Genomic DNA, 24,326 nt, shown 5'->3' on the forward strand with positions numbered 1-24,326 from the left:
GTAATGAAGCATTGCTTTCAATATTCTAAATTACTAATATATAATTCCACACCAGCCTATCATCTTATGTAGGTAGAATAAACATGTTTTTGTACATACAAGTCTCAAAATTTATATCCCGTCTGAAGGAAGGTTCTGTAAGACAGGCCCAATAAAACAAAGGCATAAACCATTAAGAAAGCACACGGAGATCAGGACATGAATTCCCAAGGAAAAAGGAATTCCTGGGATTAGGAAAGTCCCAAAATGACAGTTACGGTGGGCTACAAGGATACCTACAACAGCAGGAAAAAAAAAAAAATCAATCTGAATGACTATTTGATGTTTTTACATGTATTGAGAGAAGCGTCAGTGTTCTATAAATATATTTTGGGATGAATTAGTGACTAGTACTTAGAAAACTAACCAAACAAACCAAAAGAGATGATGATTAATTCCAGGAAAAAGAAAGTTATATGAAAAAGAAAATGTTATAGTACAAAACATATGAAGTGCACCTATGAATAATATCTGTATTATCATAGTAAATATACCCTCTAATTTAAACAAAAGTGGTCCTAAAATAATTTTGAGAGGACAGAGCAGGGAGAATGTTGGGGTATGGGTAAGTTAAAGTAGATAGTCAAAAGATAATACCTAAAATGTAGGAAATATAAAACATACACTAATTGGTAAAACAAAGTTGAAAGTGGCTACATCTAGGAAACAGGAATCAGAAGTAAACAGAGAAGAATGAGGGAAAAGACTTCTATTTTTAGCTCTGTAAGTCTTATGGCACTATTTCACTTTTTAATCTATGTACATATATTTTTCTTAACTAATTTTTTAAAAGCTAACCTGGTTGGAGGGAAGGTAAACATTGGAACATCTCAAATATCTTATGCTTATATATTTAAAAAGAAAAGACTAGAAAAATTTTACACCAAAAATATCGAACGTGGTTATTTTAGCTTGTGGAACTATTGATGATTTCAAAACTTTTGTTTTCTGAGTTTTTCCAAATTTCTTTTAATGAATACATACTACTTTTTGTAATAAGAAAAACATTTTCAAAAGGATAAAGTCCTATACTCTGGAGGAAAAACCTTCATTAGAGATTCTCAGATCCTTTTCAAATACCATAAGCAGCTAAAATTCATAGGCCTAGTTATCCCATATACTTGCTTTTATCACTGCAAGTTCTATATAGAAAGTATTCTTTTTGTTTTTATTTTCAATTTAAAAATAAGAGTTACAAGCCCATGTTTAAAGTTCTAAGAAAGATGCTTTGTGTGAATAACAAGCTTTTAATGAACACATATATTCCCTGAATAAATGTGATTTTTAAGAAAATTCATTGTCATTTCTGTGTGATGGGTTTAAGTTTTTAAAAAAGGAACTGCAGTCTGATGTAACTCAGATCATTTAGTTGAATATTCAAAGATGCTTGGAAGAAATAACAACTATACTCTAAATTTAATAATATTTTTGCTAATTAAGACACATATCTAAAAAGAAATAAAAATTTAAAATCTCTATCCATGATACCATATTTCAAATAAGTCTTCTAAAACAAGAACTTTTACAGCCACACTTTCAAAATTTTTCAATCTGCAGGCATTACGACAGAAGGTAAACTCTTGTAAATCGTACTTTCCTTAAGATGAACTAAATTCTGAGTAGTTGGGGGTAAAGGTATCAGGTATGTCACAACAGTGATATCTCTTAAAGTCAGAATACATATAATAAAATGTATATGGCTTCTATATAAATATAATTTATTCCAAAGATAATGATTTTTTTCTCTTTATCAAAGGCCAGTGATCTACAGGAAAAAGAAAAAAAATCAATGAAGTAAAGGGAAAAGAATATGTAAATTCTACTTGCTCCTTTTTAAAACAAAAGGAAACATTTTATTGAAAAATTTAAAGCATACATAGCAATTCATCCTTAATTATCTTTTTTTGAAGACATTCTAATGAAATGATTTTTGTCGTATACTTTTTTTGGTACTTGTGAAAATTTTGACTCAGGAACCACAAGTGGCTGAAGAAAAGCAAAACTGGTTCTGAGAAATGCATGCCTCTCTCTGTCAGAGTGAATAAGCTAGGGCAGTTTAAGAGGAGCCATGTAACTACTTTGGCATGGATATTATTGGTATCAGTTTTATTTTTCACTCTGATGTATTTTAATAAATTCCACTAAAATTTAAAAAATTCTTCATAGATCTCCTTGATCTTGTTCTCCTATACGAGAGTTTCTCAAAGTGTACTCTCGTTACATAGTCTGCAATGCACAATCTCTAGGAGCAGGGTCCTGAAACCTGCCCGTTAAACATGTTCTCCAAGTTTGAGAACCTCTGTCCAGCTTAGAAGTTCTTAAGTTCAAAATGTAAGTTCTCACACCAGACTTTTAGAAATTTATACAAGTTATTTTGTGACTCTGTATTTCAATTTTATACTAAGGCAGGAGAAGAGAATCAGAGGGAAAAGAGAAGTGTCTTCTTCGAAGAAATGCAGCAAGAATTTACTTGGTACTACCAGGACCACTTAGCACCTTATAGAAGTCATTCCTTATTTTCTCAGGGGTTATTTTCCTTAAAATAAGCAGAGAGTTTTACTTCAGGAGTCTTAGAATAGGAGTTTAGCAGTCAAGTAATAAAAATGATGCTAGATATATAAAAACACATAATAAATAAAAACATTTTAAAGGCATCCACTTCTAAAATATGTTGGTATTGTAAAATCACGCTCTAAATCCTTTTTCCTGAATTCCCCTGAATTGTTCAGGGAACATTAGTAAAGGCATTGTGACTTGCTGAGACAGATCCTCCTAAGATTGTTATATAAGCTACATTTCTTCCTACTGTTCTCAAATGATCTTTTATGCGCTTAAATTAAATTTTTTTGTTCTCCCTTATGCTTTGGAGGAGGGGGTAAGCAATTTTTGGTAAAAATGCTTACACAGTAAGACCTTTTTTGTAAATTGCTGAGGGCAGAGAGGGAAGAGAGATTAACAATAATCGCTGTCTTGTTCTTTTGTTTAAAGGGGAATGCACTGACCCACACATACATAAAAAGATCACAGATTATTTAAAATAGGTATGCAAACACAAAACTGCAGAATCACAGAACTGCACTTGGCAAAGCATGATTTACTTTAACCATTAAAAGAATTCATATTTGTCCTTTCTTTGAAAAGGAAAATATTTGTCAAAAATCAAGACAGTCATCAGAAAATAGGAGGTTCATGGTGAGAAACCACTGCAGAATAAATAAAACAGATCAGTCAGTGCCACTCGTACTAAGGAAAGTATAAAACAGTGTGTTACTGTTCACAGTACAGAGGAAAAGGCAGCAGCCCCCCCCCCCCCCCCCACCCTTGGACTGGCTGAGCGGTGTTATACCCAACCAGCATCAGGAAGCCCTGAACAATCTATGCCAGGACCAGTCTGCTTTCAGTTCCTCAGTTGTGATGAGCTCTTAAATACAACCTGGTCCCTTTGTCTAGGTGATACTTTCCCCCCCAATATTTTTTCATCTTTGTGCTGCTCAGGTTTCAGGTCTCAGCTTTCTTTACTCCATAGCTACGTTAGGTACCTCCACTTATTACCTCCTTGAACACTTTATAACCTCTCTCTATACTATTTCTAACACTTGTAGCTATATCTATACATAATCTGCATGTATTGCATGTATACATCATGTTATATTAGTATATTCTATGTATCTATGTATATTACACATATAAAGTCTCTCTTTCCCCCCTAGGCTGTACATTCCACAAGAACAGAGACCATGTCTGTTTCACATAATGCACAGCAGGGTCTTGGACACTGCATGGTACAAAAGTAGAATAAAAGGAACAAAAGTGGAATAAAATACATTCAGAGCCCCATCTTTGGTTGCCATCACTTCACATCTTTAGAGCCTCGACAAGACCCTTCCACCTGCTATGCTTGACTATAAAGAACTTAACATTAAACAGTGACCTACTGACTTGTAAAAACCATCAGGCTTGCATTCTGGGCTTAAGTGGGGGTGGGAGGGTCCTTCTGTTAGTATAATTAGTCAGTTATCAGTCATGTCAGTAACCTGCCATAGATTTTCTTTGGATTCCGGAGAGCTGCTTGATTGCTTTTCTATCAACATTAACTCTTACCTGAAGTACTTTCTCTTTTCCTTTAGAGAAGTAGAACCAAATGCAAATTTAGTTTTTGCCTTTCATCTCTGTGGAAGGCAGCTTCCATGATGGCCTCCGCTGATCCTTGCCTCCTAGTAGCCACAGCTCTTGAGTAGCAGACTACTCCCCAGCTGAGCAGGGCTGACCTATGTAGCTAGTAGGATGTCATGGAAATGATGGTGTGAGACTTCCGAAGCTAAATCATAGAAGACACTGGGGCATTCACCTTGAGCTTTATCATTTGCTCTGGGGGGAATCCAGCACCATGCTCTGAGGACACTCCAGCAGTCCTGTGGAGAGGTCCACATGATGAACTGAGTACTCCTACCAACAGCCTGCACTAACTTGTCAGCCACATAAGTAAGCCATCTTGAAAAAGGGTTCTACAGCCTTAGTCAAGCCTTCAGATAACTGCAGCCTCACTGATATCCTGACTGCTACCTCCTGAGATCTTCACCAGAACCAATCAGCCAAAGTGCTTCTGAATTCTAACCCACAGAAACTGCATGTGACAATAAATGTTTATTGCTGCTTTAAGCTACTAAATTTGGGGGTAATTTGTTATGCAGCAATAGATAAATAATATAATCTTTCGTTACTCAAGTTCATACAGAAAATTTTCTAGAAACTTTCACCATTAACACAAAGGGAAATAAGAAATTCATTTTTATTTTTTCAAGTTTACCCCACAACTCCCTCCTCCTTGTTCATTAGATCCCATAAGGAAGACAAAGCAAATGGTTGGTTTTTTTGAAAATATTTTAGAAGGATAAAATATGATTCATTCTGTTTTTTAGAAAAAAGAAAAGAATTTCCTTATATTAAATAGAGAATAGAATTTTCTGAAAGGGATGAAAAGATAAGAGAGATGGGATAGAGGCTGAAGTGATGACCTAAAGATCAGGAATGGAAGGGAGGAGAAGCAAATTCAGGGATTGGTTTCACCTACTTGTCATAACCTTGCTTTCGCAGATTTTACTGAGGCCCAGCACAAAGAAGATGTGTAATGATCAGAGTGTGGGGAGGAAGATACACAGTATGATATCCCAGAAGGCAGGGAAATTTGTACTAGTAATAAAACAAAAAAACAAGTGGAAGCACTTGGTATCAAGATAATTTTTAAAAGGTATATGATGGCAATTTGGCAGAAGTACCAGTCTTATTTCTTAATTCTATGTGGAGAAGCATTCTCAAAATGTTTTTTTCTTTTATTTTTTTTCTCTGTTCCCTGTCATAATAAGTGTAGAACATAAAATACTCCAATTAGAAACAGAGATGATTCCTAAAGGTGGTGATAAGCATGTTTTTCCCCTTCCCACATCCAAAGATAATTTTTCTAACAAAATAATTCTGAATTAACTTGAGGTTTTTAATTACTAAATTCCTCTTAGCCTTATGCTGCTTCCATTTTCTTTTTCAAAGTCTTCTTTCTAGGTTTTCCTCCACTTTTATTATATAACAGGCTAGAAAAAAAAGAAAAACTGAGATAATTAATAGTGAGATAATGTTTTCTCTTAACATGTTCAAAGGGCTTTTTTAAGGAAGACTGGGAGAAACAACAATGAAAAAGTTTTAATTATTCACTGGTAACAGTTAATACTGACTTTATCTTGTATTAGAATTTCTAAGGGTTTTCTATCTACAGAAGGCAAGGAAATAAACAGAGGGAAATTCTTCATAATCACAAGCTGCTTGCCGGTTTCTATTCTTAAACAGTGGATCCAAGACAAATGCCACTGGAACTGTCGGGATAACAGTGAAAAAAAACAAGCCCTCAACTACAGATACTCAAAAAATTAGGCTGAATTTTAGTTAGAAGCAACCGCTCTCAAAAAAACGAAAACCAAAAATCAAAATATAACTATCATTATTAGTTTGTGAGCAGAATTAACATTATCACACATCACTGACAATCACCAATGATCCCGAGCTTCTCTAACAATAAAGGAAATAGACAAGAAACTCCTTCACAAGCAAAATCCAGAATCAGAACAAAAATGTTTAGATATCTGATCAATATTGCCAACTGAGCCACAGCCATCATCTTGCTGCCAACTCTGAAGTTCTAGAGTTTTTAGGCTAACTCTTGTAAGGTAATTCTTGGCTTTACAGAATTAAAGACGGAAAGATTACAAAGTAACCCGTGGTTTTGACTCAATGAGAGATGTTGAGCCAGAACCAACCAGTTAAGCTGCTCCTGAATTCCCGACGCCCAGAAACTGTGTGAGGTAATAAACGTTTATTGTTTTAAGCTGCTAAGTTTGGGGATTGTTTATTAGGCAGCAACAGACAACTAATATCTCTCATCACAAGTTCACACCGTTTGCTAGATTTTCACCATTAATGTAAAAGGCAAGGAGGTATTTTTTATGAAGAAATATAAAATAATTACTAACATGTAATGTGCAGACAAATGAAAACAAGTATGTTAACGGAATTTCTTCAGATACAGTTAACTGTAACTGTGATGAGACTGATAGTGTAAGATTAGTGGGGCTGATTCTTTTTCCTAATCTGCTCCAACTTTTACGAATAGCTTCTCTACCTTGAAACACTTTCAAATCCCTATGATATGACAGGTAGAAGAAAAATGACAAGGGAAGCTAACCTAGAACAATTTTAGGATGGAATTACTGTAAACTGCAAATTCAAGTATTCCAAGAAAGTTATTATTATTATTTTTTTTTTCTTTTTTTTTTTTTAACATCTTTATTGGAGTATAATTGCTTTACAATGGTATGTTAGTTTCAGCTTCACAACAAAATGAATCAGTTATATATATACATATGTTCCCATATCTCTTCCCGCTTGCATCACCCTCCCTCCCACCCTCCCTATCCCACCCCTCCAGGCGGTCACAAAGCACCGAGCTGATCTCCCTGTGCTATGCGGCTGCTTCCCACTAGCTATCTACCTTACGTTTGGTAGTGTATACATGTCCATGCCTCTTTATCGCTTTGTCACCGTTTACCCTTCCCCCTCCCCATAGCCTCAAGTCCATTCTCTAGTAAGTCTGTGAAACAGGAATATTATTATTTTTTAATATTTCTGTATTTGAAAGAATTCTAGAATAGTGACTATAACACCTTTAGATCCATTCTTCATCCTTTGGTGAACAGACGAGCATCTTTAAACAGTGGCTTTTTCTTAAACAACAAGTCAAGAGAGTAGGTTTACATTTCTCGCTGTATAAACTGACATAAAGCTAAATAAGGAAAAAGTATGACCTTTCATAAAAACAAGGGTTCTTATTAACAAACAGAATTTTATAGATGAGATAGGTGTTACTTAGTGCTCATTTTCATGTGAAAAATGATAAGCAGACAAAATGGTAGATAATATAAGAAAATAAAAATCACTTACCCTTAAGAGGATCATGCTCTGCTCTCATAATATCAATAAGGGAATTTTCCAGAGAGTGCATATTCAAACTGTCATACATTCTACTTCGATCCTAGAAGAGAAGAAAAAAAAGAATATAATCTACGCAATTTTTTCAGAAAGTGATGATTAAATACTATCTAAATCTTCTTACATAAAAGAGGACATCTGACTAATATAATATTACTAGTCAGTTTGCATCCCAAGACAATACCAATAACTAAGGATCCCATGAGCTACAATATCTCTTGTACTGGAGGACAATATATTTCATACATTTACCTCCAAAATCACATATCAAAAGCAATCTTATTTCATTGGCAGTATTAATGCAATATAGTAAAATAATTTCTCTTGTTATCATTCTCAACTTATAAACATTTCTGAAATGTTATACGCACAGAAAGCATTTTTAGTTGTTATTTAACTTTTAAACTTTTCACATATATCTAGGAATTCAGATGCTGGCACTTGAAAAATAAACATTTGAGGTGAAAGGGCTTAATTCCATAGTGCACCATACTTTAAACATCTATCAAACATCATATGTTATTTGATTTAATAGTCAGAACTTCATAATAATGAATGCATAAACATCTTAAACAATAAAAATAAAAAACATGAAATACCAATATTGGAACCAAGACTAACATCTAGAATACTTATATTTAAATCTTGCTCTCTGAAATCCTCACATATTGGCCTCTGCATTTCTAAATCTTCCCTACCCTCTACCCACCCCTGCTAAAAAGGAAGGTGGGGAGAAAAGGGTGAAAGAATTCTCAATGCAGCAAGTTTCCTATATCATCAAGTCTCAGAGCAAAGTCCTGTGTGTAGCTGGAAGTTTTCTTTGCTGTATGTTATATCCCTCAACTTGCTTACTAGAAGGAATTTGATTCTTTAATGCCCATGAATATATACTGTATTCTGCTCAATATATACTCAATATACTTGAACAAATACATATATAGGGAACCATTACAGCAAGCCCTGGCCTGTGCTCCTCAAATCACCAAGCAGTCTATTCCCAAAATATGTCAGTGCCAGCCCCCACTCATTTAGGTATGTGCGTGTATGTTTGCTTGTGCAGTGTATGTAAATGAAGGAGAGGCAGGGCAGGCCATTTTTAACTCTCAAAAAATGATTAACATAGAAAAAGGAAAGGGAAGAACTGGAAAAGTGGAAAAAACGTTTCCACAGAAATCAGAATGAGGCACTTCTTAACCTGGGTCTCTGAGCTTCAAGAAGGACCATGAAATCTGTGAGAGTATATATAATGTTCTGTACATGCATGTACACATATTTTTTTTCGGAAAAGGTTTATGGCTTTCATTAGTTTTCCAAAGGAGTCCACAATCCGGAGAAGATCCAGAACCAATCTTTTAGAAAGCTGAGGAAAAACATAAGAAGATTTCCTGAGAATATGTTGATTTTTTATTCTACTTTGATGTTTAAATCAGGGTTGGGAGCTTTTTAAAGCTAGGGGGACAGAATCACTACTGTAGACTAAACAAGTTGCTGTCAAAGTATTTGAAAGTGTGAAAAGTAACAGTGAATGGAAAGAGTGCTAGACTTGGAGGATCTTACTGGAGTTTTATCACTAATTACCTACATTAGTACCCCTTACTTATTTTTATTTAAAGACTCCTGAGATATAACACACCCATCAGTAACAGGTGTTCACTAGAACAATGATCTTGATTGGTGAGGGAGGCACAGAGAATCACTAAGCTATAACAGTGGTTCTCAAACTTGAATATGCTTCAGAAACATCTGGAAGGCTTGTTAAACACACAGGTTGCTGGGACTCATCGACAGTCTGATTCAGTAAGTTTGGAGTAGCCCCTGAGCATTTGTATTTCCAGTAAGTAACCAGGTGATACCGAGACTACTGGTCCAAAGACCATACTTTAAGAAGCACTGAGCTTCTTAACCTGAAGCTACTGAACCTTTTTAGGCTCTGTTCCATCTTCTAAAAAATAAAATAATCATGTCGAACTAGCCAATGCCTAAAGTCCACTTTAAGAATAATAGAAATAATAGAAAAGCAAAGACTCGAAGTAGTATATAATAAATAAAACCGGAATAGAGAAGAGCAAAAATGAGCAAATATGTCCACCTTTGTGTTTCTACTGTACTTGTTCATAGCTAATTTTTTGGTTTTCCTGCCTCTGCCACTACACTTTTAAGCTAATTAGGGGTAGGGACCTTCTAATTATGGAAATAGCTAGCTCTCAAATGTTTGTTGAATGAATAGTACTTTATCTTTACCATAAAAACTTTGCAAAAATGTTTAAGTTTAGCTCAGTGAGGGCAAAGACTGCACTTTTAAATGGTAATTATAAAGGACCATAAAGCCTTCTCAGAATCCTCCGTGGAATAGGTACTCAAATGTTAAGTAACTAAACTGAGACAAGTATCAGATATTAACGTGACCTTGCTATCAACTTCAATCTCCAACCACACAATGAAAGATTAAGTACTACTATATTCAAAGCTCCAAAATGTACTTAAAATAGAATTTAGGGGCTTCCCTGGTAGTGCCATGGTTAAGAATCCGCCTGCCAATGCAGGGGACACGGGTTTGAGCCCAGGTCCGGGAAGATCCCACATGCCGTGGAGCAACTGAGCCCGTGCGCCACAACTACTGAGCCTGCACTCTAGAGCCCGCGAGCCGCAACTATGAGCCTGTGCACCACAATTACTAAAGCCCATGCGCCTAGAGTCGGTGCTCCGCAACAAGAGAAGCCACGGCAATGAGAAGCCCGCGCACCACAATGAAGAGTAGCCCCTGCTTGCTGCAACTAGAGAAAGCCTGCATGCAGCAATGAAGACCCAACACAGCCAAAAAAATAAAATAAAAAATATTAAAAAAAATAGAATTTAAAAAGTAAACTGTCAAGACAAAAATTGTTCATGTAATTGAGCAAAAAAATCTCAAAAGGTATCCTGTATCATATAGGTTCTAAGATGGAGTATATTCTAGATACTTTATATTCTATTTAACTTAAATTCTTGCAAAGAAAATGTGTTATGGTTCAGAGCTATCTTCTCAGGCTGATGTTTTCTGAACAGAATCAGATCATGCCCCGTCTTTAGTCAACCTATGAACTCAATTAATGGTGACTATTAATACCACCCAAATGATATTTCCCACACAACTTCTATTTATTTATTTTTTTGGCCAGCCACTACTTCCATTCCAAAGAGTATGCTCTTGCTTTAGAGCACAGCAAAATTAATGTAGAATCCTACACAACTGTCAATGCCATGGACAATATTTAAGGTATGAGGAGAAAACATTTAAGCAAGCTATTCAATAAATATCAGTGACTACTATATGTCAACTCTGATAACTCTTATTCAAAAACAAGCTGCATGTATTTATATCTTTAGCTTTAATGCGTACATCCAACTGAAATAGTGAGATGCCCACTTATAAGGTCCCTTATTTTCCTTTGCATATCAAGTCTTTCATCATAAAACAAACTCCTACTTCAGCAAAGAAAACAGCAAAGCTATTTTAAAACTGTTAACTAAGTTATACTTTATTAAGCATCAGCTGCATCCCACATGATTTTTAAATCACTAAGCACAAAATAGCCTTGAGCAGGCAAAGAGCTCATGACATCTCAAAAGTCACTTTCTGGATAATGAAACCTAGAGGTTCATGTTAAAAACATACAGATAATTCCATTAAGTAAAGTGTGGGGATTAAAATACGACTTCTGAAAAAAACAAAAACAAATCTGATAAGACAAACACTCAGGCATTCTTCTGAAATAGGGATATTAGAAAAAATTGTGTTCACATAAACTGCCATTGGTTCAAAAACTAAATGGAAATCCTGAAACCATTTTAAAGTAACCATAAATGCACCAACACTGATTACCATTAAAAAAATATGGAAAATCATGGCAATGTAACTAACATTTATTACTACATGGCTATTTGAAAACAGCCAAGATATTTCATAAAAGTAAGAATCTCTATCAGGAAAAGTTTACCCAAATCTACTTTAAGTATGAAAGATATGTGGCAAAGAATCAACTAACTGGGCTTTCAGAAACTGAGATTACAGTATCCCACAACAAAAATGAACAGGCAAAAATTAGAACACAATGGTGGAAAAACTGTAATTTCTTATATTCTAATATTTTATTATTTTCTTCAACCCAGAAATTTGCAAAGACTTACGGAAGCAACAGTGAAGTCCTAGAAAGACTAAAAAACATAGAAAGAACAAAGTCATCCTAATTTTAAAAAGGATGACCTGAGAAAGATTATAAATGCTGAAAATAACTAATGTGTTCAACAATGATATTAAAATACAACAAAAGGAATTTGAACTTAATTAAAAGGGAACTTTTTAATGGGATGCTGTATTTTTGCTTTGACATATCCAAAACCCTGTTTTATTTCAAAAGAAGTGATTAAGTAGAAGCTTTTCCTTTTGACAGTGATGTATCCTTCCTAAGAAAAAGGAGGTGGATTATAGAAAAAACATGCATCATCATATTTAAAGTTATACCAATGCTTGGTCATATATTCTTCTGCCTAGGTAGATCAACTTTTGTTGTATTTTTGTATTTAGTCATCCAATTTTTCCTTTAAAATAAAAGAGCAAATTTGTACTAATATTGTTCTCAATTTTAACACTGATTATACATTTCTCATTACATTCTGCTATCGCACTATATTGAATTAGCAGATGATGTGTTGCTCTGCCTCACTATACAACGTGGCTCTCAATCTCATACTCTCTAGTTGTTCCACACAGATATTTCTTACTCATCCAGCTGGACTTTCATCTTCTCTAAGGCAAAGAACACTATTTCACCCATATATCCTAAGGGTAATTAAAGTACTACCACATATACAATGAATATACATTTCTCGACCTTTCTTCTTTATTCTGATCCTCAACAAAGTACTATAACAGTGATTTTCAAAAAAAATTAAAAAAAAATTTTTGAAGCCGCAAATGGCCAAAGCTAATCTAGTATCCACAATGGTTAAATAAAATGGAAAGGTAAGTAGAAAATATTTGGGTAAGAATGTATCAAGTACAATTAAAGAACTGAACAAGGATAGGAAACATAAAAAGGATCCATTACTTAAGCAGGTATAACAGGTCCCTTTCTGTCTCATTTTCAGTAGGTGTGACAGTTTGACAACAACTAATGTCCCTATAACTCATCTAGTTTAAGAATCACAACTTAAGGAATGTTTTATTAAATGAAAAATTGGACTTGGTCTTGTTTTTTTTTGTATAAGGTGAATAAAGTCTCCAAATAATGTATTTTTCTGAGAGGTCCCCATATTATCATTTATCATGTTACCATAACAGCGTGGATATTAAAGATTAGCAGAAAATATCTTCAATTAATTCAAGATAGTTTATGTGACATGATCAGGAACCGCAAGCAGAACTTCTGTAAGACCAAAAGTTTAGAGCTAAATATATAGATAATCCCCCAGCTAGAGAGCAGGCCAACGCTCATAGCCTTCACAGGCTATATTACAATTTTGAAGGCATCATGTTGCTTTGTTTACAAAAAACTGATATTCCACATGTAAACTTCTAAGTAATAACCTCAACTACTAGTATATTTACTCTTGATTTAAAATATTCAAGTATTAATGAATAAATATGCTGTAGCCTTATTATCTACCTGAAAGATTCAATTTTAAGGTAATTTAGAATTTATACTTTTGAGTATGACTTCTTGCAAGGGTAACTAGCTAATAGCATTTTAAAGAAAAGTAATTCTTAGCCTTAAAGAAATTAATAAGACTATCTAACATTCATTTTAAAGTCAGAAGTGTGTATAACAATTTACATTTGTTTTTAAGAAGTTTTAAATTTAAAGCTTTTCCATAAAAAAATAGGCCATTTTAAATAAGGAAATGCCAATCTGAAAAATTTTACATACAACTGAAATAAAAGCTACAAAACTACAAAATCTTTCCCATTTACTAAATTCAATTACATGTCCAGCTCTTGGTATATTTAATTAAAGCCAGGTACAAGAATTAAGACTTTAGTTCTAGAATTTAGTACATTTTAGGCTTAAATCAATTTGAGACCAAAAGAAATAAAAAAGTTAAATGTTTTTAAACAACGTATTTGTTAACTAAATTTTATTGGTATTAAAATGTTATATATGATGAGAAAATATCAGGACTGAAAATAATCTACCCAGATATTTAAGCATCTAAGTATTTTCTATAATTTTAACTTTGTCAAATAGTGAGGAACTACCCAACTGTTTAAGATACCAAATGCAGTTTGTAGCTTTTGCTGTATTTCTAAGAACCTCAACTTCAAATACCTCAACCTTTTATGGAAAGATAGAAACACAGAACAAATTTTGTATAATAAGTACCCTTAGGGTACTCAAAGGATACAACAACATTGCTTTTAAGACCACGTGGGAGGTCATACAGGATACCTCCACTGCTTGGGACCAATGCCCACTGCTTCCTCCCCAATAAACCAAGACCCTTGTATTCTAAAAATAAAGGAGGGGGGAGCAGGAAGCAGGGAGCAAAAGAAATGGCCACAATAGATGAAAGAAATCATAAGAGCTGGCTAAAAAGGCCTTACACGATCTAGTTCAAGGTCTTCCTTTTATAGATAAGGAAACTATGACCCCAAGAGATGAAAGCCCATAGACTGTGTCATCCAGTGTCACAGACTGTGAAAGGAAGAATAAGAAGATTCAGGTTTCAGACCTCCTTTCCTTCTAGTTCAGTTTACTTTCCACTATCTTTTTCTTCACCATTCTCTTCAACTTCATCATCACATCTCTGGATCAAGAGTCCACAGGGAATGCCAATATCTTAGCAGTTTACCAAAAAAAATTAACCTTTAGCATCAAAATCCTTTTTCCTAAAATGAATTTACCTAAAATCATAGGTTATAAAATAGGTAAGAGCAGAGAGTCTTTGAAGTCTAAGTGGGAGGGCTCACCCTCATCCTGTGGCCCTCATCCTGTGGCAGCCCCAGGGGCACCTCTGCAGAGCCCAGTTTGAAAATTTCCCTTTCATTTTCACCTCTATCTACTCTAGCATTATTCTACCAACTGAAGCTATCTTAATAACCTAATTTCTCAACATCTGTCCCCCACCCCCATGGATCCTCATGGGAGCTAATCTTCTTTCTCCATAGATATATATCCCTCGCACATATCCTCTTGCTTCTTCCTGCACAAGCTTTTCAAATAATTATGTCCTTTCCTGTCTAAAAACATGTCCCTTGCCACCTTCAAAATTATTATAATTTTCCTCTTCTAACATACCATCTCCTAGGCATTTATGTATTTAATTTGAACACCATAAAAGTGCTACCATAAAAATATCACTAATATGGCCTAACTGAGCCAGAGTAGAGAAGAGAAATATATGGATAACATTACAACATTAACAAGACAATAAATTACAAATTACATGAGACAATTACTTATTTCTAAGTGGAGACCCTGGCAGGACTACTTTGGTAAGTAGGTAGGACTTGTTTAAAACTGGTGCTAATGGTTGATTATTGAAGTTACTGCCAACCTGCCAGGTTAGAATGATATTTACAAATGCAATATTAATCTATTTATACAGTCCTTACTTGTAAAATGATTTCATGTTGATAAAGTAACTAAGGATAACAGAGCTCCTTTCAGTGGACTCCCACAATGTCAAGTCTATGCTCATTCAAACTTGGGCTCTGTACGAAAGAATCCTCTTATGTGAGGACTGAGTGTTCTATTTGTCCTGAAATAATTCTCATCAGCTGGTACCCAGTATGCATTCAAATTTCATCTGCAGAAGAGAGATAGCATTTTGTAACCACAAAGGACTTGAAGGTAATTTGATTAAGACTGACTCTCAGCTTTTCGACTCAGAGCTTTTCCATAGGAAACTGATTATTTGGAAGAAGACAGTATATAATAGCAGTAACAAAATTTAGAATAGAGAAATACTATAAAGTTTTTTATAAAGGTAAAACCTGAACTAAGGGCTTTCTTAGAAATACATCTCAAGACAAATACAGCAGATTTCATGAAAAAAGTTTACCAAAAAATTTTATATATCATTTATGAAATGTAAGATTAGATATTAAGTAAACATATGATTTTATACCTAATTGCAAATGATTCTGAAAAGAGATAAAATGTGTTCAGTTTGACTGATGTTTAAAGTCAGGTGCTCTTGGGTATAGGATTCCTTTCTCCAAAAACAAATTTATTATGTTTAGGACATACAAAATGATTATGAATTACTTTTAAATTTAAAAATGAAGCATTTTACATTAAATAGTTTAAGTGACCCTTTAAAAATAAATTGCTTTAATGCTCTCTGACATATGCTTAAATAGGTATAATTGGAAAATAAATAATAAATCCTACTCATAATACAAATACTAAACTCCTAGCCAAAATCCTGAAAAATATACACTGTCCAGCCTACCTGGTCTATTCTGGATGTTCCGGCTGCAGTGCACCAACTATCTTGGAGTGAATCTGAGCCCCAAGCTGGCAACTGCAAACTAGATCTCACCTTCAATAGCATAGAAGTTTTCATCAGAAATAAGCAGTTCTCTTCCCCATAACCACCCACAAAAAAAAAAAAAAAGAATGAAAAGAAAAAAACAATCAAAGTTTTTTCTATCTTGTATCCTTGTTCCATCCTCTAACAGTTTTAAGGAAAAATATCTCATTTTAAATAGTCATAAGGGGACTTTATTAACCTATAATATCAGCAAAATATTAAAAGCCCTGAAAAAAATGTCTAATCATTATAAGTATTAGGCCACATTTAGAAAAAAAAAAAGTCACTGAACCAGTGAACAAATTTTAATTCTATGTAAAAAGTCCTAATGTTATTTTTTCATGATCGTAGCTGTACTAACTATATTTGAATATACATACAGCTGACCATAGTTATATTTATGCACAATTACGAAACATTTTAGTTCAGCTATACTGGAGGAGAAACTCATTTTGGTGGCCTGTTAAAGATTAATGAATTAAGGCATTCTTAAGGAGCTGCCAAGTAAGAGTTTCAATATGAATTTAAGAAATACAGCAGGGTTTTCTACACTTTATGAAGCTTATTTTCTATTATGTGTTTAGAGATTTTTTTAGTCTCAATTTTTTTGTATAGGTATTTTATCCTTTGATAATCAAATTATATGCTTAAAAATTAGAGCTTTCTCTTTTTTAATCCGTTAATTTTACCATACTATTACTACTGCCACCCCCAATTTCCTATTTTGAAAGATTAACATTAGAAATAAGGCCATTTACATACCATTCTTACCTGTAAGGGTAAGAGCGTATTACTATTGTTGTCTGTTCTGAACACATTATCTTCAATCCAAGATTTTGGAGTCAGTGATGGAGTAGAGCGAGTAAATTTCGGCGGTGCTATGACATTACCAGAAAACGGTTTCTTCAATGGAGATATCTGATTCATAGTTCCTGGAATTCCCATGTTTCCAGTTCTACGATGATCTCTGCCATGCATTGCTCCCCACGACATACTTCCAGTGCCCCAGCCACTGCTTTGATGGTTGCTCCAAGGAGATTGTTTTAGAAGAGGCTGGGGAAAATACATCTATTTAAATTATAAGCATTTAAAGAGTTTATAATTCAAATTCAAATTTAGGCCTGAGCTAAGAATTTATATGATCTTAAAAAAATGAAATATATAAAGGCAACAGAATATATCATAACTAGTTTATAAAAAGTAACAGGCTTGACATCTTGCTTATGAAAACATATTCATTTAATGCTGAGTTTTCATACTCTTGTCTACTATAAATTATAATGAATCAAGTAGATATTTCATGACACTCATTAAAATAGAACCATGCAGTTACTTTTTTTTTCCCCTTTAGAGAGAACTGTATAAATGACAGATATGAAGAAAAAAATACTTTAAAATTGAAATTAACTTTGAAGATCCTTACAGATATAACCTACACTATGATCTTAAAGCAACTATGTTCCGCTAAGCACAGAACTAAAAATATGATCGTTATCAATTAAAATATACCAATCATATGAGTGAAATATCTAGACTTTAGGTTTCTAAAACAAACTGTACCACTGCAAAAGTGGATAATAACATTTGGTGTTATTCTACTGCACAGATTAAAAATGCCTTTTGAGATAGGGAAAATATAGCAAATATGTCTTTTTTTTTGCACTGCTTATTCAACTTTTAAGATATTTTATTCCGGTTTTAATGTAGTTTCTTTTAAATTTTCATAGTTTTTACTTCACTTAATTATCCATGAACTGTTAAATAATTATCTGATATTACCCATAGGTGGATACACTAAGATAAACAACTATATACTTTGATCATTCTAGTAAAGATCTTAGTAATACAAGTCTCCATGAACTTTATTCATTTTCAAAAGTAAAGTAATATTCCAAACTCTAACTCTAAACTCTAGCAAGAAAAGTTAAGTCATCAAAGAATGAAAAATTCACCAAGAGGCTACAACTGTAGATTGTGAAAAGTATTAATTGCTAGCAATTTTACAGTCAATAAGCTTATAATTTAATAATTTTGTGCCAACATTTAGCCAAAGGGAGTATGGGTCGTGCACTTAACTGTAAGTCAATAAGTTATTTTAAGTCAAGCACTCTTAATATTAAACCTGCTTATTTTTTTTTCTGCAAACCTGGTCTGTAGTGCCTATTACTTATTAAAATTTTTTTAATGCTAATATAATCATGAATATATACTACCCTTTCCCCCTCTATGTAGTTCAAAAGGATAGCTAAGGGACCACGGACATATTCCATTCTTCAGGACCTTACTTTCATCACTGATGCAGTGCTCAAAGTTCTCTTCCAGTGACCTAAAATTCCATATAACAGCTGTGACCTCTTACACTCCATTGCAAGACCCATCTTTTGACAAAAAGCAGATTATAGTTAAATATGGATCTTGGTATATGGTCTTCTAGTGATATACCAAGGCCTTAAGAATACAAAAATACCTACAGATAATTTTCTGTGGCAAGTTTCCAGTTAAAAAACGAAGACCCTGACACCCAAAAGACAGTTGCTCAAGATTATGTAAATCATGGAAAAGGGGAATACTATTTCAAAATTAACTATTTTCAACCCTTATAGGCCACATTCTCCTTCCTCAGGAAGAAACCAGTGATTCAACAAAAACTGTTGTTATTCTGGTTAATTTAAATAAACTGTTAACTGTTATTTTGGTTAAATTAGATAGTATTCACCTTTTTAAAAGGGTAACCCTTAAAAACTTTAACTGGGCAATGGAAAAAGTTATATGAGTACGTAAGTAGTGGTTAAGGTCCAATCTTGCTTCCCTCTCAACCTTTAATCACGAAATTGACCTTAGACAGAATGATCACTATAATAAATGCTGACTAGATCAAAAAAGAACAACAAAATACTCCTTCAATGTCAATTAACCAAACCAGCGGCCACTCAAACGTTGTTTTGAGAGGATAACAAAACAGACCTTGAATCTGAAAGGGCTCGGATGAATAAAAAAACCTGCCTGCTGTGATTTCATAATTATACTACCCACTTAAAATACACACACCCTATCATTCAAGAGAAGGTTAAGGCCACCAAAAAAAAAAAGAGAGAGAGAAAAGAAAAAAAAGAAAAAAGTGAAAGTCTTCTCTTCAAGGTAACACACAAATAGCAGACTCGTTTCGTTTTAAAACCTACAAAATAGTACCCAAACATTAAAAAGCACAGAAAATAAAACCGTCTTGGAGCATCTCAGTCTTAACCATCTGACAGCTCGGGGGGACCGACCCACGTCGGGAGGCAGGTGGGCAGGAGGAGCGCGGCCGGGACGCTCCTCGCCGACCCTGGTCCCGGTAGGTTGTGCGGGCGGCAACTGCCTCGCCCGCGACAGGTCTCGCCGGCCAATTAAGAATGATACAAACTCAAAAGAAAAAAAGCTTTTCCGCCCGTTCCCTCATTGGACGACGGCGAAAGGTCACGGGCTGACCACACGCACAGTCTCCGGTAATCATTCTCCTCCTTCCCGGGTTCGCTCCCACGGCCGCTGCCCCCCCTCCCCGAGGCCGCCGCCCGAGCCCGCTGGTCCCGCGTCCCGGACCCCAGGTCCTCCGACCCCCGAACCCCGGCCGTCTCGCCGTGTCTCCGGGGCTCGAGAAAGCCGGACGGCCGCTCACCAGGCCAGGGGGCGCCGGCCGGGCCCCGGGGTCGCCCCGTACGAGGTACGAGAGGGACGTCGCGCCCGGCCGCCCCCCGCCCCCGCCCCGGCGCCATTCCGCCCCTGCCCTAGACCCACCGCCACGCCGGGGCTTTCGAGGGGGCGCCCGGCCGGGGCCACTTCCAGCCGGACCCGACTCTGGAGCCCCACAGCCCACGGTGGCCACAGCCCTCACGCCCCGCCAGGGTCTGGTGTCCCGAGTCCCGTCGCCCTTTTCCGCCCTCCGGGTCCTACTCGGTCGGGCGAGGGGCCCTCGCAACTGCCCCTCGGGGCCGCGCCGGGCCGAGCCCGGTCTCCGGCCGCCCCCGCCCGCAGTCTCCCCGGCCTCGCGGCGCAGCCGGGCCGTCGCCCGCCGTACCTGGTGGTGGTTGTAGGAGTTCCTCTGCTGCAGGAAGGCGGCAGCGGCCGCCTGGTGCTGCTGCTGGAGCTGCGGGCTGACGGGTGACCTCCGGCTCTGAGGCTGCTGCGGCGCCGCGGGCGGCGGGGGCTGCTGCTGCTGCTGAGGTAAATTCATGGCGGGCGGCGGTGGCGGGGGCACGGCGGCCGCCGAGAAGGGGCCCCCGAAGCCGCCGCCGCCCCCGCCGCCGCCGCCGCCGCCGCCCGCCGGCACGCTGAGCCCAGCACAGCCGTGTGGGGACACGGGCGAGAAGCTCGGGAAGAAGGCCGGGTTCATGGACGACGGCAGCCCGGGGTAGAAGCCGTTCTCCGAATCGGGGCTGGGCGGCGGCATGGCGCTGAGCGAGCCGCCGCCGCCGCCGCCGCCACCCGGGGTGGCGGCCGACGAACCCGGCTGCGGCTGCGGCGGCTGCTGGGGCGGAGGCGGCGGCTGCTGCTGGGGCGGCGGCGGCTGGGGCTGGGGCTGGGGCGGCGGCGACGCGGTCTGCACCGACCAGGGGGTGCCGAAGCCGGGCAGCGGCGGCGGCGGCGACGCGGAGCCGCCTCCCCCTCCGCCGCCGGGGGGCCCCCCGCCCCCGCTGCCGCCGCCGCCGCCGCCCGGGTGCGGAAGGTCCGGGCTCTGCAGGCTGCTGAAGGCGCCCGCGCCGAGAGCCCCGCCAGGCAGGAGGTTACTGGGACTGTTGAGCAGAGGATGGTTGGGGGACTCCATGGAGCCCGGCGCGGGGTTCACCGGCGGCGTCGAGGGGGCCAAGCCCGCATTGGGGGGCTCGGCGGCGCTGCCCTCGCCCACGGCCGGGGTCTTGCGAGGGCTGCCCGCGCCTCCGTGGCGGCGCCGCGGGGCTGCAGGCGGCGAAGGCTGGAGCTGCGGGAGCGGGGGCAGGTCGGCCGGGCGCTGCTGCGGTGCGAAGTCCTGCGGCGGGAGGTGCTGCGGGTGCGGGAGGCTGAACTGCTGCTGTTGTTGCTGCTGTTGCGGCTGGCGCTGGGCGAGCTGCGCCGGCTGGAGGAGCTGGCCGGGCGGCGGCGGCGGCGAGCCGAACCGGCCGGGGCAGTGGAGCGGCGGCGGCGGCTTCGAGTCCGGAGGGTGGGGAAGGCGGGGAGGGCTGAACTCTTTCCTCTTCTGGCTGCTCAGCTGCTGCTGCTGCCGCTTACTGAAGTCCTGCGGGGAGGAGGTGCGGCAGCAGCAGCAGGAGGAGGCGGAGGAGGAGGGGTGGTGCAGACTCGGTTTGAAGTCCTGGGAGGGGAGGAGGTGGGTCACACCCGCGTTCGTGCCGCCGCCGGGGTGGTGGTTGGGGAGTTTCTCCGTGGCCTCCGCCCCCGAGAGTGGCCTCGCCGGCTGCTGTGTCAGCCTCAGCAGCAGTTCATCCTGCATGGTCTGCTGATGCGCCGGGAACGGGGAGGAAGAGGAAGCGGTGGCGACCGAGCTGTCCGCGCCGCCGCAGCCAAAGGGGATAGGGAAGGGGGAGGCGGCCTCCGAGAAGCCGGTGACAGGCAACGGCAGCGGCGAGAGCGGGCCGAAAGGCGTGGCGGAGGGTGACGGGGCGGCGGCCGCCGCGGCTCCAGCGGCGTAGGGACGGTACGCCCCGCCGCTGAACAGGGACCCGGGACTGCTGCTTCGGAGCCGGGCGGTTTGCAGCACCCCAAACCCGAAGTCCCTCATTTATCAGGCCGGCGGCAGCGGGAGGAGACGCACCCCGTCCGCTGCCCCGCCTAAGAAGCCGCCGGATCTGGGGCGGTGCGGCCTTGGTGGAAGGAGGGGGAGTCAGTGAGAGAGGGACACCGTGACTGAGCCAGGGGCACCTACTTCGGCCCCGCCACCCCTCGCGGCAATGACCGCCACCTCCCGAGACCTGCTCGGGCGCAGCCGCCGCCGCCGCCGCCCTGGCCGCTTAAGAACCCCGGAACGTGCGTCAGCGCCACCTCACAATCGCACCGCCCCCCGCGGTGCGCCCCGGCACGCGCGGGCTCGAGGCCGCGGCGCCCCCGCTGCCCCGCCCCCGTCCCGCCCCTTATTAATATGCAGGCTCGGCCGGGGGCGCGCGAGCGCTCTTGGGAGGGCGGGAGAGCGCGGGCGCGAGCGGCGCGTCTCCTCGGGCTTCCCCTGCGCCCGGGGAAAGGAGAGGCCGGTTGAGGCGGCGGGCGGCCGAAGAGGCCTGTGCGCCCGGCGCGCGCGCACGACGGCGAGAACGCGCGGGGGGCGCGGACGGTTACTGGGCAACCGCCCCTCCCGGCTCTGGGTCCTCGCTGAACCTTCAGCAGGTCGCACGCGGTACTTTCCCCCCGTCCAGTCGCCCTCGGGGCCCTGCCTCCTTGTCACCTCCGCTTCGTCTTCGGTCACAGGAGCCTTGGTCGCAGGGACAGGGGCTGCCCTAGGCGACGCTGGCCAGCCGGGGAAACTGAGGCCGGTTAGTGGCTTTCAGTGTCGGCGGCCGCTCGTGTCCCGCAGCGCGAGGGAGCGGGGACCTGGCCCCTGCTGCCGTCCGGGCTCTGCGCGGGAGGCCTCTTGCCGACCCGCCTGTGCGGGGCTCCGCCAGCCTTGCTGACTGCGGAGCGCGTCGCCCACGCCTCTGGCCCCACCATGGCCCAGACTCGCAGCCCTCCTCGTCGCCCTAGAAAGCGTCTCCTTTTCGCTCCGGTTTCTGTTTTTAGCCTCTCGTGCCGAGTACTGTTATCCACCCTCCCGCAGCCGCGTGAAAGTATTTTCTGTAGGGTAAACACGAAGGCCCGGCCATATACCATACATTTTCATTTAAGTAATGAGGAACAAAGTCCCTGGAACCCACCGCGGCTCCGTGCGGTTATTTACACACAGACATGCATATAATGGGTTCCGAGGCGAGCTCCCTTGGTAACCCTGGGCCCGCTCCAAGTCCTCCTGTTTCAGAAAGCGTTTCGTGTGTTGCCGTCGGGACTGCAGTGGGTGGGATTCCTCCCCACCACATTCATTCTGGCATCCCCGCCCCTTTCCCCTAGGGAGACTCTAATTTAAACATTTCCGAAGCTTTATGAATTTCCAAGGGAGAAAGATTTCTCACATCAGGGGGGAAAAGGAGGTTCTGACTCAGCAACAGACTTGTTGAGACTTGCAAAATGGAAGGGGAGAGAGAGCTTTCCATGGTAGAGCTCTTGTTGGAAGCAACAGAAGAGGAACTAAACCTGTGTATTTCCTAAAGAAACATTTTACATAGAGAAAAAATATATGTATGAGGGTCTAGGTAAAGGAATAGCAGAGGGATCCATACTAGTAAGATATGGATTTCATGTTCCTGTTTTGCAATTTTAACTTTTTCTTGGCGTTTAGAGAAGTGAAACTATTGAAAGAATCCTGGAATACAGGCTAATAATCTCAAAAGCAATTGAAAATGGGTTCAGATTCTACTTGATTTGGATTTACAACTGAACTAATATTAAATAGTGTTATAAATGAGCACACTTTTACTGATGTAGGCAAGAGTGTACACTTTTATGAGTCCTCACTCATTCTCTATTAGTTAAATTTCATCCCCTTTTTACTTTGCTTTTGTTACTTCAGTGTTTCAAATTTATATAAATCAGAATAAATACAGAAGAAAGAGAAAAACAATGCAAGGGGAAAATATATTCCATGTATTTATGTTTAATATCCTGTCTAATAAACTAAGTTTGACATTGCCTTTAAATAAGGAAAAGGTACTTTTTAAAAACAGGTCATAAATCGTTTAGAAATCAGTGGGTACATAGAAAATTGGTTTGAGTTAATAATCTCAAAACCATTTTTAACAAGCAAAATATAAAACTGGAGAATTCCTTTTTTATTCTAAATTACAATGTCTAGAAGATAACCTGAGCTCTTTAGAATTAAAAATATAAATGGCCATTTTCACAGCACCTATTGACATATTACTATTATTCATTAAGCTATTTTGCACGGAAAATATTCAGCAACTGAGGCATATAAAGTATTGAAATGTAGAATTTTATTTCTAAGTAAAGTTATATTTGATTGGACTCATCTGCAGATCCAATGACAAATCTTGAAAATGTAGGCACGAAAGTTAGCTCAATCATCCATTAAAATTGCAGTTAGTGCAATGTAAGAAAAGAGAGCATACGTTTAAAAGCTAAATGGTGCCATTCTGGGCTGAAGTTTGAATAAAAACAAGATTTCTTAG

At 39.9% G+C, this 24,326-nt stretch overlaps 1 protein-coding gene across 15 annotated transcripts in view; it reads right to left on the minus strand.

The window, feature by feature from the left end:
• Positions 1-24,326, minus strand: part of CPEB2 (cytoplasmic polyadenylation element binding protein 2) — a 71,338-nt gene that overhangs the window by 42,587 nt on the left and 4,425 nt on the right. For 3 of the 15 annotated variants that reach the window (XM_049708798.1, XM_033410675.2, XM_033410673.2), the window contains exons 1-4: positions 20,141-21,983; positions 16,849-17,139; positions 16,006-16,095; positions 7,525-7,615 (exon numbers count right to left, since the gene is read on the minus strand). In XM_049708798.1, coding sequence (XP_049564755.1) covers positions 7,525-7,615; positions 16,006-16,095; positions 16,849-17,139; positions 20,141-21,835 — 2,167 coding nt within the window. In that variant the 5' untranslated portion in view covers positions 21,836-21,983. Of the gene's footprint in view, positions 1-7,524; positions 7,616-15,163; positions 15,309-16,005; positions 16,096-16,848; positions 17,140-20,140; positions 22,030-24,326 lie in introns of those variants that run through there. The other 12 variants (XM_049708804.1, XM_049708802.1, XM_049708800.1 and 9 more) reach the window with 8 other exon arrangements.

The sequence above is a fragment of the Orcinus orca genome, chromosome 4 (genome assembly GCF_937001465.1).
Source record: "Orcinus orca chromosome 4, mOrcOrc1.1, whole genome shotgun sequence".
NCBI lineage: Eukaryota > Metazoa > Chordata > Mammalia > Artiodactyla > Delphinidae > Orcinus > Orcinus orca.